Here is a 12035-nt window from a genome sequence, read left to right on the forward strand (position 1 = left end):
TTCTCCCAGCCTTTCCAGCGGATACAGCTGATAAGTGGAGTAGGTTAGACCTGGCCTCTGCGGTATCAACCTACCTGAAATGGACTAAAAGCTTTTGAAAACAAGATCAGCTGTAGGTTTTCCCAATGGGGCCTTAAAAGGGTATGCCAGCAATATCTAGAGTTGTGTCTTCCTGGATTGTCAAGACCAGGCATATTGCATACAGAACACTGGGCCTTCCTCCTCCTTCAGCGATCAAAACACATTCGATGAGGGGTATGGCAGCATCCTGGGCAGCATACACGAAAGTCGCCCCTGAGGTAGGTTGTAGAGGCATTACAGGCTTAAAGTGGCTTGTCCACCTGAGGAAACATTTGGCTCTACGGTTATTACGGCGGCTGTTGCCCATTAAAAAAATTGAGTAGCATTGCATTGAGGGTTTGGCTTATTTTTTATTTTTTGTCTACCCTCCCTTCTTAATATTGCTTAGTACATCCCATAGTAGGCTGACACGGGGAGGTTTAGGAATAAGGAAAATTGTTATCCATACTTACCGTAATTTTCCTTTCCTGGATCCTCCCCATGTCAGCCGGGGATTCCCACCCGGTTTATCCGTCGCGAGGCGGGTATTTTTGAACACTGGCGTGGGCAGACAGCCGCCCTTTATGGGCTAAGAAAGAGGTGGTCCTAGAGGGGTCAGAGAGGGCGGAGCTGACCCATAGTAGGCTGACATGGGGAGGATCCAGGAAAGGAAAATTACGGTAAGTATGGATAACAATTTTCCTTAATAGCGCAGCCCTCAAAAATTCCACTCACCTGCGCACATTTTGCGAATGGATGTTGAAGGCTGGTGAGGAAGGGCTGCCTGGGAGTGGGGGGGGCGAGCACCGCCGGCAGGCGGGTTGTATGGGAGTCCTTCTCCCATCGCTCGCGGAGGGGAAGAGAAGAGAGCAGGCAGCCGGGTGATCAGAGAGCGAGGAACATCACTAACGGCTTTCATTTCAATAGCAGAGTGTTCCTCGCACTCGCTGTCACACACAGCGCCGCCCCCTGGTCCCAGGACTTTGATAGACAGATCACCCATCAAATCCCAGGATGAGTGATATCAAAGTTCCCCTGCTAGGGGGCGGGGCTTTATGTGACGCTGAGTGGCAGGAGCAAATTGCTATTGAAATGAAAGCTGTTCCAGTGATGTTCCTCGGCGCTCTGATCATCCGGCCGGCAATCCTCTTCCTCTCCTCTGCTCCCCTGCATGGTGGACACAGGGAGGCTGCATGGTGGACACAGGTAGGCTGCATGTTAAACACAGGTAGGCTGCATGGTGGACACAGGGAGGCTGCATGGTGGACACAAGGAGGCTGCATGATGGACACAGGTAGGCTGCATGTTGGACACAGGGAGGCTGCATGGTGGAGACAGATAGACAGCATGATGGACACGGGTAGGCTGCATGATGGACACAGGTAGGCTGCATGGTGGACACAGGTAGACTGCATGGTGGACACGGGTAGGCTACATGGTGGACACGGGTAGGCTGCATGATGGACATGGGTAGGCTGCATGATGGACACAGGTAGGCTGCATGGCGGACACAGGGCGGCTGCATTGATGGGCACAGGTGAGGCTGCATTGATGGGCACAGGTGAGGCTACATGGGCACAGATAAAGTTGCTGTTAATATTTATTTTTAGAACTTAATTCTGCATAAAACATTTAAGTGTCATTTCATGAGATAATTTATACGGGCCTGTTTAGGGGTGGGATTAGGGGCGGGGCAGGGTAGGGGTTGAGTGGGGCAACTGGTGGCGAGTAACCCTTGAGGCCTGGCTAGTAGCTCAGGACTTGAAATTTTGAGCCCTGATATAGCGTATACAATTGAAACACAAGTCATATTGTAATTGAATGTTATTAAAAATTACCTTTCCTTTTCAATATGCAGCTGCTGTAATTTTCTGAAAATGCAATGCAATATGGCTACCCAGATATGTATTTTCTTGCTTGTGTGATTGGCTCACTGATTTTCACAGAAGTCAGATTTCAGGCATCCCCTGGAACAAAAATTTAATTTTTGGTGAAATACTCCCTAATAGAAAATCACGTCTAAAGGGATGCAGGCTGTTGTGGAAATTTTTATTATATGGACTCATGCTAGGATCTGTGTTTTATAGATTGTCATCTGTCTCCCTGTGTCTGCTTTAACCAAGGAGCGCTCTAGCAGAACGCACTTGGGTTGAATCGGGACCAGCGGTAAAACCGTCAGTATGAAAACCTTCTCATGGGCTTAGAGATGTGTTCTCTGTGTGTGTGGGCCTTTGCCAGTTTGTAAGTATCCAGCGCAATGCGCTGGACTTCTTGCCTTCAAATGTCTATGTACATTAGAGAAGCGAAGTCCGCATAACGAGAAAAACATATTATTTTATCTCTGTGTGGCTACGCTATCCCTTTTGGATAAATATCTATTTAATAAAAGGATATTGTTATCTCCCTTGTTAATATACTCATACCATATATTGACAACACCAGTAGCAATGTCCCCGCAGATCTTCTCAAGCCTGTAAGAACAAGTAGATTAATCTTACTAGATACTGGTTACTCTGAGCAGTATTGAGTGGGATCCGTGCTGACAAAGATGGTGGATGTGCATGCATTAGGCTGGGCGGAGGGGGCAGTGTACATGCCTCGAGTGGATGAGACATGTACACTTCTCCCTCCCACTCCTGTGGATGCCCTCCTCTTTAGTGTTATTTCCTGTGATGTCATTTTGCATGGAGGAAGCGATTGGCTGTTGGCGCCATGAGTTGTCATATCCTTATTTGGTCATATCCTGTGTTGAGGTCACATGCTGTTTGTGACTTCCTGTTTGTGTGGGAATAAAAAGCCAAGAGTCTCTCTGCCCGGCAGAGCAGATGAAGGAACGATGGGACTGAGGTGGTGATTATGGCTGTTTACTGGGGAACAGGGGAGACATGGGTTATTTAGGGATGCATTATACCATTAGACGGAATGTGTGCTTATTAGCACACGAGATATGGTGTGCACATAGCGTACAGCCAAATTTCCTGGACAAGGCCCAGCAGCTTTCCTCATTAGTGCCCTGCAGGTGCACAGCTGATTGATAATTATGAAACCACTTCCATCAGACTCACTTTTCCACATGAGCACAGAGAAACACACATGGATTTCTTCAGAATAACAAAAGGTAGCAATCTGCAACAAAGTTTGTTAAAATCCCTGTAATGTACATCGATCACCCAGAGGGTAATGTTTTTTTCTCAACAAAAGTAGAGTTACGCTTTAAGGCAGCTCAGTCATTTTAAATGTACCGCTAATGCAGCACAGTACAGCAAAAACTTTTAGCAATGCACACATAAATGGCATTGCAGAGTGCCAATATGCGTTACCACAATGTGAGAGTGGCACCTTGCATAACATTTGTATTTTTACATTAGAAGATTAGAAGGCTGCAAGTCTCTGCTGCCGGAGGAAAAACGGGGTGATGAGCTGTGATTATAGAGTCTCTGTGGTAAAGTTTGAAGATACATTTCTTCACAATGTCTTCAACTACAGACATGAATGGTGGTTGTTCTAAAGTGCTTTTGCGGCTGTGAATACATAGTCTGGGCACAGGTTTAATTTTATATATTGTTGTATAGGTTATAGGACCTTGAGAAAGACCTAATTTTCTACACAAAGTTTAAGTTAAAAAAGTTTTCTAAGCATCAATCATTATTTCTTGGTTTTCTGAATTTTTTTCATATGCTTTCAAATGTTCTTTTTTTGTTCAAGAGTTATCAAAAACATCATGTAATGCAGTTTTGTATTTCACTTGAGTACCAGCCTGTAATACCTTTCATTACCAGGCCATTTTTCAGTTTTCAGTAATGCGATCACTTGGTCATGCAACACGGTGCCTAAATATTTTTTTTTTGCCGTCTTTTCAAACAGATGAGGCTCTATTTTTTTTCATTTTTTACTATATAAAGGAAAACACTCTGAAAATTAACTAAGCCTGGTTAATTTGTAGTCTTTGATAAAATGGTAGGTGGCACTGTTGCCTTTGGCATTAGAATGATAGATTACAGTGAATTCAGGTTATGAATGAATATAGTTTTCTCAGCCAATCAGCAGGAGAGTCTTTGGCTGCTGAGGCTGCTGGGATGGTCTATTTATTTGGAGAGTCAGGTGATCGGGGTTCTTTCCACTTGGGCTGCAGCCTGGGTTTGTGTGTGTGTGTGTGTGGAGCAGCAGCCGAGGTGTAGGCCTGAAGCCTGGGGCATAACCATGTGTAAAGTGGCTCGGACTGAGGGGAGCCTGATCCTTACCAGGAGGCAAGGTAGAGAAAGTTGCCAGAGGGACAACCACTCTTGTTGCCAGAGGCATGGAGTTCTGAAGGAGTACCAGAGCAGATGCTTCATCAGTTGTGAACTGTGAAGTAAGTGAGAAAGCTTCAGGAGAGAACTCATTCACAGAGTACAGCGGGTGGCTGTGAGTAAAGCTTGAAGGAGTACGGCGGGTAGCTGTAAGTACAGCTTGAAGAAAAGTACAGCGGGTAGCTTGAGGGATCCAGCGGGTAGCTGTGAGTCCGAGGAACCCGGGGGTAGCTATGGGTGAAGTTTGAAGAATACAGCAAGTAGCTGTGAGCTAAGCTTGAGGATCTACAGTAGAATACTGTGAGTAAAGTTGTTGCTATAGGAGACAGCAGTTGCTATGAAATACAGGTTGCTGCATTGAGCTTAAAGGCCCCTTTTCTGTATTGCTGTCTGCCTTCTATTATTGTCCAAGGAGTCTGCCAAGTTGCTATTGCATTTGCCTAAGGGTATCCTGTGCCCTACCCCTCTCTCCCCTTGTTCCTGTTAAGAGAAATAAAACTCTCTTTTTTTCATTTTTAAAAGTGACTGGTGCCCATCTTTCCACCTTGCACTACACCCACTATGCATAATAACCTGCACTCTGAGGAGGACTGTCAGCCCTCCCTGACTCTGGGGGTCACGACCAGGCCCCTGGAGGTTGGGGAGAGCGCTACATTCTGGCGCCCAACATGAGGCAAGACGTTATTTTTGCTCTGATCTCCCCTGGCAATGGACTATAACTACACAGAGGTTTCGTCTGGCCCTGTGGGAAGGTGGCAAATAATATTTGTGTGCCTCAGAGACTGTTATTATCCTTGTGAACTATGTGGGGAAGAACCAAAGTGACTTTTTGCTCTTGGGAGGGTGTCAGCCTGGTATTTTCTCACTTTACGCCAGTGCTGAAGGGGTTAAGGCAGACTCCACAACAGTTTTGGCACCCTGCTGAAGAAAAGAGGCAGGTGCTGAAGTTTCTGAAGAGCCGCTGGACCAATCCCTTGGCAGGGGGAGGAGCCACCACTCTGCAGAGGAGGAGACGGAAACGTAGTTGTGTGCACCGCCATCACGGATCCACGTGTTACCATACTGTTACAGATAGAGAAGCATGGCGCATCTCGGAGGCTCCATGGCGAATTGGAAAGTTTTTGTACCGGGCATCGGTCCTGGCCCGGGTGGGTTAAAAGAGGTCCTTACTGACACCGGAGTGCGGTAGGTACCAAAAGGTAGCCTGGCGCTCTATATGGCAGGAGGCTATTGGGCTACTGTGTTCACAGTGCTCAGGACTGGCTACTAACGTCTGTCCCTGGATCACATGCGGGCACTGCGGAGAGACGCTTCTGCAAGTAGTCTCGCCGACCTTACCCCCACGGGTGCTACAAGTAGATTGGATAAAGTGTTTCGCCACCATTGCTCTGGAACCAGCTCCTGTGGTTCCTGCCACCGTTACCCTGTCTGCTGAAGTTGCTGCTACTTCAGCTACCATGGCTGCTCCAAGACCAGGTGCATCAAGGATCTCCCGTGGCCCTGGTTGGGGCCACCTACGTTCCTTGACAGTGGAACTTCCCAGGGAGAAGACTACTGAGCTGGGTAAGCCTAATGTGAGTGAGGGCAGTGTGCCTGTGGGGACTGTAAAACCTGTAGCCACTAAGGGAGCAGAATCAGGAAAGTCTGCTGCTACACGTTACAAGTTTGATCTGCTCCCGGCTGAAGAGTTCTCTACAGTCATATTCTGATATCCTGTCTGATCGGATCTCCGAATTGTTTTTTGACACTGTGTCTTGGCCTAAAAGATGGTCTGAAAGCGATGATGAGTAACAGTATGAACCTACAGAGGAAGAAGTTCTCTCAACTACCCAAACCTCTGAGTTGTCTGCATCTACATCTCATGTTTCCTGTCGTGCAAGTTCTTTAGAAGAAGAGCGATGATGCTGCTGTACGAAAGCCAGTGGCAATTGCTGGTCCTGTCCTGAGTAAAGTACCCGCTGCAATATTGTTGCTGTTCCAGAAAGGAGGAAAGTTATGCATAGCATGTTCACCCTGTGCTCACAGCCTGTGGCAGGGGCTAAGAATCATATTGTTACTAGCCTGAAATTATGGTTGCTAAGTTTACCCAGACTGTGTCACTAATCGGAGACCTAATCAAGCTGCTGTGCAGCCTTACATTACCACTATTGGATCATCTGGAAAGTCTGTTCAACTACATGATTCACATTACTACTGGTGATGCCATCCAGCTTTTGAAATCTTGTTCTCAAGTCAATGTGGAACACAGCGATGTGCTCAGTTTGGCTGTGTCAGTTACATGAGAGGCTGCACTTCATTTGAAAAGTTACATAGTTACATAGTAGGTGAGGTAAAAAAAGACACAAGTCCATCAAGTCTAACGTATGTGTGTGATTATATGTCAGTATTACCTTGTATATGTTGTGGTCGTTCAGGTGCTTATCTAATAGTTTTTTTAAACTATCGATGCCCCCCACTGAAACCACGCCTGTGGAAGGGAATTCCACATCCTTGCCGCTCTTACAGTAAAGAACCCTCTACGTAGTTTAAGGTTAAACCTCTTTTCTTCTAATTTTAATGAGTGGCCACGAGTCTTGTTAATCTCCCTTCCGCAAAAAAGTTTTATCCCTATTGTGGGGTCACCAGTATGGTATTTGTAAATTGAAATCGTATCCCCTCTCAAGCGTCTCTTCTCCAGAGAGAATAAGTTCAGTGCTCGTGACCTTTCTCCATAACTTATATCTTACAGACCCTTTTTTTTAGCTTTGTTGCCCTTCTTTGTACTCGCTCCATTTCCAGTACATCCTTCCTGAGGACTGGTGCCCAGAACAGTACAGTATACTCTAGGTGCGGCCGGACTAAAGTCTTGTAGAGCGGGAGAATTATCGTTTTATCTCTGGAATTAATCCCCTTTTTAATGCATGCCAATATTCTGTTTGCTTTGTTAGCAGCAGTTTGGCATTTATGCCATTGCTAAGCTTATCATCTACTAGGACCCCCAGGTTCTTGTCCATCCTAGATTCCCCCAGAGGTTCTCCCCCCAGTGTATAGATTGCTGTCATATTTTTGCCACCCAGATGCATTATTTTACTATTTTCTACATTGAACCTCATTTGCCATGTAGTTGTCCACCCCATTAATTTGTTCAGATCTTTTTGCAAGGTTTCTACATCCTTATTATTATTATTAGAAGTTATTGCCCTGCTTAGCTTAGTCCAGGTCGTTTATGAGCAAATTAAACAGGATTGGTCCCAGCTCAGAAGCTTGGGGGACCCCACTTCCCACCCCTGACCTTTCCGAGTACTTCATTTATCACCACCCTCTGAACTCGCCTTCGTAGCCAGTTTTCAATCCATGTACTCACCCTATGTTCCATGCCAACGGACCTTATTTTATAGAGTAAACCTTTATGGGGAACTGTGTCAAATGCTTTTGCAAAATCCAGATACACCACGTCTACTGGCCTTCCTTTATCTAGATGGCAATTCCCCTCCTCATAGAAGGTTAATAGATTGGTTTGGCAAGAACGATTCTTCATGAATCCATGCTGATTACTGCTAATGATACCGTTCTCATTGCTAAAATCTTGTATATAGTCCCTTATCATCCCCTCCAAGAGTTTACATACTATTGATGTTAGGCTAACTGGTCTGTAATTCCCAGGGATGTATTTTGGGCCCTTTTTAAATATTGATGCTACATTGGCTTTTCTCCAATCAGTTGGTACCATTCCAGTCAGTAGACTGCCAGTAAAAATTAGGAACAATGGTCTGGCAATTACTTCACTGAGTTCCCTAAGTACTCCCGGGTGCAAGCCATCTGGTCCCGGTGATTTATTAATGTTAAAAGTGTTGTTGTGGGGACACTCCTGCCTGTGCTGTTTGCTGCTGGACTGTGCTCCTGATACCAGCAGTTGCAGGAGATGCCCTAAAAAGTGACATGCTGGCCTGTTGCCCTGGATTACCAGTATGCCTTGCTCTGAAAAGTGATGTGCTGATATGTTGCTCCTGAATGTCAGCATGTCTTGTTGTTCCCATGCGAGGAAAGTGATCTCAGTCACCTGCTGTGATAAAGAAAGGCTGAGATATGTTTCTATGTGCAAGGGGCCTTTGTTGCTCCGGAAGATGAACCGGAAGATGAACCAGAAGAGTTCATCATGATTACAGTCTGTTGCATGCTTGTGTGGCTAAAGTGCTTGCTGAAAATAGCCATGCACACAGTTCAAGTGTTCATCCTGGGAACAAGGGAACCTACTGAAAAGTTTGCTGACTATGTTTGTTACAGTTCCAAGAAAAGTGCCTATTGGACTTTAGGACTCCAAGGACAATGGGATGTTTAGTTAGCTAGTCAGGTAGACTGTGCTGTGGCAAAGGGGCAAGTCATTACCTATAATCTGGATCTCATGAACTAAAATGTTTACATGCGGACTGTTCTCTCTTTACGGCGTGAGCGTGCCACTCTCAGTGAGTCATAAGTTCTTACCTCAAATATAGTTTGCTAAGTGAGCTTCATTTTCAGATATGCTAAAATGCTTTTTGAAGAATGTGTCACTCTCATGGGAGTGGGGCTTTCTTCATATGTCAATATTTCTAGGTACAGTTATTTGCTAGAAATGTAACGATAAGTTAATCTTTCCCTGTTACCCCTCACTATCCACTTTTTGCCAGGATACCCGCTCTCAGGATTGAGAGCATATGTTTTTGTTTTGCAGACTCTGGGGATGTAGTCTCCTTGGAAGGGGTAGATTGTAGCATCCTTGTCTTAAACAGGGCTGCTAGTGAATTTAGTTGTGCTAGGTGGTAACTAAGCCTTGCTAATTTGTAGTCTTTGATCAAATGTTTTTCTCCTAAGCTTGAGTTTAACTGTGATTTCTCTCTTCTGTTAATAGGTGGCACTGTTGCCTTTGGCATTAGAAAGTATAGATTACAGTGAATTCAGGTTATGAATGAATATGCTTTTCTCAGCCAATCAGCAGGAGTTTCTTTGGCCTCTGAGGCTGCTGAGATGGTCTATTTATTTGCAGAGAGTCAGGTGATCTGGGTTATTTTGGCCTGGGTGGGTGTGTGTGGAGCAGCAGCTGAGGTGTAGGCCTGAAGCCTGGGGCCCAACCAAGTGTAAAGGGGCTCAGCATGAGGGGAGCCTGATCATTGCCAGGAGGCAAGGGAGAGAAAGTTGCCAGAGGGACAACCACTCTTGTTGACGGAGGCAGGTGTAAAGGGATGTAGCAGAAAACAAATATTCTTGCGCACAAATATGTTGATCAGGCGATCTATAGTTCAAGGTGGATAATGACTCAGGCCTTGCTGCCTCCAGGATGGGGGTATCCTAACAATCAAAAAAGGAGTAGAAAAGAGAGGGCGCACCAGCCATTATCCTTAGAAAGCAACCACCGCAGCTGGAGCGTTTCGAAGGATAATCTTCTTCCTCTGAGGAAGAAGGTTATCCTTCGAAACGCATCAGCCTGCGGTGGTTTCTACGTCCTCTCTTTCGTCATCTGGAGACTGTGGCTATTAGACCGATTGCCATCCTTCTATAGGCTTCTATATTGTGGTTTACTTTCACATGCTTGTGAGTATTTTTTATTTGTTCTCTAATAAATCTATCTAAGGATAATGCACAAGGCTGGTGCGCCCTCTCTTTTCTACTCCTTTTTTGTAAAGGGATGGAGTTCTGAAGGAGTACCAGAGCAGACGCTTCATCAGCCAGGGACTGTGAAGTAAGTGGGAAAGCTTCAGGAGAGAACTCATCCACAAAGTACAGTGGGTAGCTGTGAGTAAAGCTTGAGGGATCCAGCGGGTAGCTGTGAGTCTGAGGAATCCAGCAGGTAGCTGTGGGTGAAACTTGAAGAATACAGCAAGTAGCGGTCAGCTAAGCTTGAGAATCTACAGTGGGATACTGTGAGTAAAGTTGTTGCTATAGGAGACAGCAGTTCCTATGAAAATTGAGCTTAAAGGCCCCTTTTCTGTATTGCTGTTTGCCTTGTTCTATTTTTTTGTCCAAGGAGTCTGCCAAGTTGCTATTGCATTTGCCTAAGGGTGTCCTGTGCCCTACCCCTCTCTCCCCCCGTTCCTGTTAAGTCTTGCTATGCTCCTCTTGTCATCTGCTGTACAGCTGCACTGGGAGAGGGAAGGGCAACACTAGGAGATAATCGGGCTTTGCCGCATGCACACTTAAGTAGGCCATACATGGATAGAATTTTGAACAAAAATTTGGGGGAAAATTTGTACTAAAATTCTCAGAAAATTTAAATGCCGTTTAAAAGATTTTATTTGATTTTAACGTTTGATTTTGGAATGAATTGATTTTACCAAAAGAAAAACACATACACTGTTAGAAATTAATTTGTTCAAGAAAAAAATTCCATTCTGCAAATTTTCTCATCACTGCGGTCGAAAACAAATGTTGATATGACCTACTAAAGATTAGGAAATGAACAAACGGCCTCAATATTAAGCCTAGTACACACAATCAGAAAACCGTACAAAAAATACCGCTTTCGAAGCGATCGTATGGTAATCTGATCGTTAGTACACAGCTTTTGTCCAAAATTATCCGAAGGGACAAACATGAACATTTTTCTCATACGATACCAGATCGTACAATTTTATTTTAATCAGTACAGTTTTCATCCGAAAATATATAACAATACATACATAATACATACATAATTTTTATTCTGTCGTACAAGAATTTTCATAACTTTAGTAACCTCTTCATTTTCAATATGGAGACTAGCATGCAAAAAAAAAAAAAAATGGGCGATCCTTCGTCCAGTAATCTCATTGTGTGTACTAGGCTTTACAAACCCTTTGGCTGATGAGATAGGTTATATGTGTGTTTCAACTGTGTTTATACAGTAGCCAGAATGTGTTTTTTCCCCTGATTTTAGTAGTTATAACCAGAGTATAATCCTTCAAATGTCCATGCTGGCTGGTCGTTGTGATGGTTTCTCTGGAATCCATAAGTGTCCATATTTAGTAGTGATACTGGGTAACTCTTAGGCATCGGGACACTGTGGTGAACAGGAAAAGACAGTGGATGTCTCGCCATGGAGGCATGAAGTGGTATTCCATCTAAGCCAGGTAGTTCTGCATTTAATGGAATATCAGAAGGTTTTATGCCATTGGTTGTGAGAGATGATGGTGAGGAAACAGAGGAAAATCCTGGAGAAAAGCATAAAAACATACATAGCAATATAAATTATAGTTTATATATGTTTTGTTAGAGAACAGATTATTTTTCACAAGATACAATAAGGCCCCTTGCACACTGGGTCTCTTCTAAACCTTTTTCTCCTGATAGGAGAAAAGCAGCTTAAAAAATGCATCAGGCACATTTAGGTGCATCAAGCATTTGGGAATTCATTCATTTCATTGGCCAGAATATTAATTTATTCTCGCCATTGAAATGAATAAACTCTTTACATGTGTTTATGAGCGTTTTGGCAATTTGTTCTGCCAAAACGCTCCTCTCATGGATGCACAAGTGATTTTTTTATCTGCCTCTAAATGCTCCTATCTCCAAACTCCTGTAAACACTTATGTGTGCATGGACACATAGGCTAATATGGAGGGGAGGCAGAGAAAAAAAAGTAAAACACCTGTAAAAAACATGCATTTTTGAGCTGAAGTGTGCATGAGGCCTAACTATACTTTTGATCTCTAGCCTCCCAGGTTAAAGCTGAACTCAAATCTGAAATTACTCTTA

The 12035-nt window shown here is 44.4% G+C and overlaps 1 protein-coding gene across 1 annotated transcript in view; it reads right to left on the reverse strand.

Annotated features, from left to right (window-relative positions):
- Nucleotides 1-10648: 10648 nt before the first annotated feature.
- The window catches only part of PAX4 (paired box 4), a 97454-nt gene continuing 96067 nt past the window's right edge, over nt 10649-12035 (reverse strand). Inside the window, exon 10 of the mRNA XM_073624000.1 lies at nt 10649-11491. Within this exon, the coding sequence (XP_073480101.1) occupies nt 11214-11491 (278 nt within the window). The 3' untranslated portion in view covers nt 10649-11213. The remainder of the gene's footprint in view (nt 11492-12035) is intronic.

The sequence above is a fragment of the Aquarana catesbeiana genome, linkage group LG03 (assembly GCF_042186555.1).
Source record: "Aquarana catesbeiana isolate 2022-GZ linkage group LG03, ASM4218655v1, whole genome shotgun sequence".
Classification (NCBI taxonomy): Eukaryota; Metazoa; Chordata; class Amphibia; order Anura; family Ranidae; genus Aquarana; species Aquarana catesbeiana.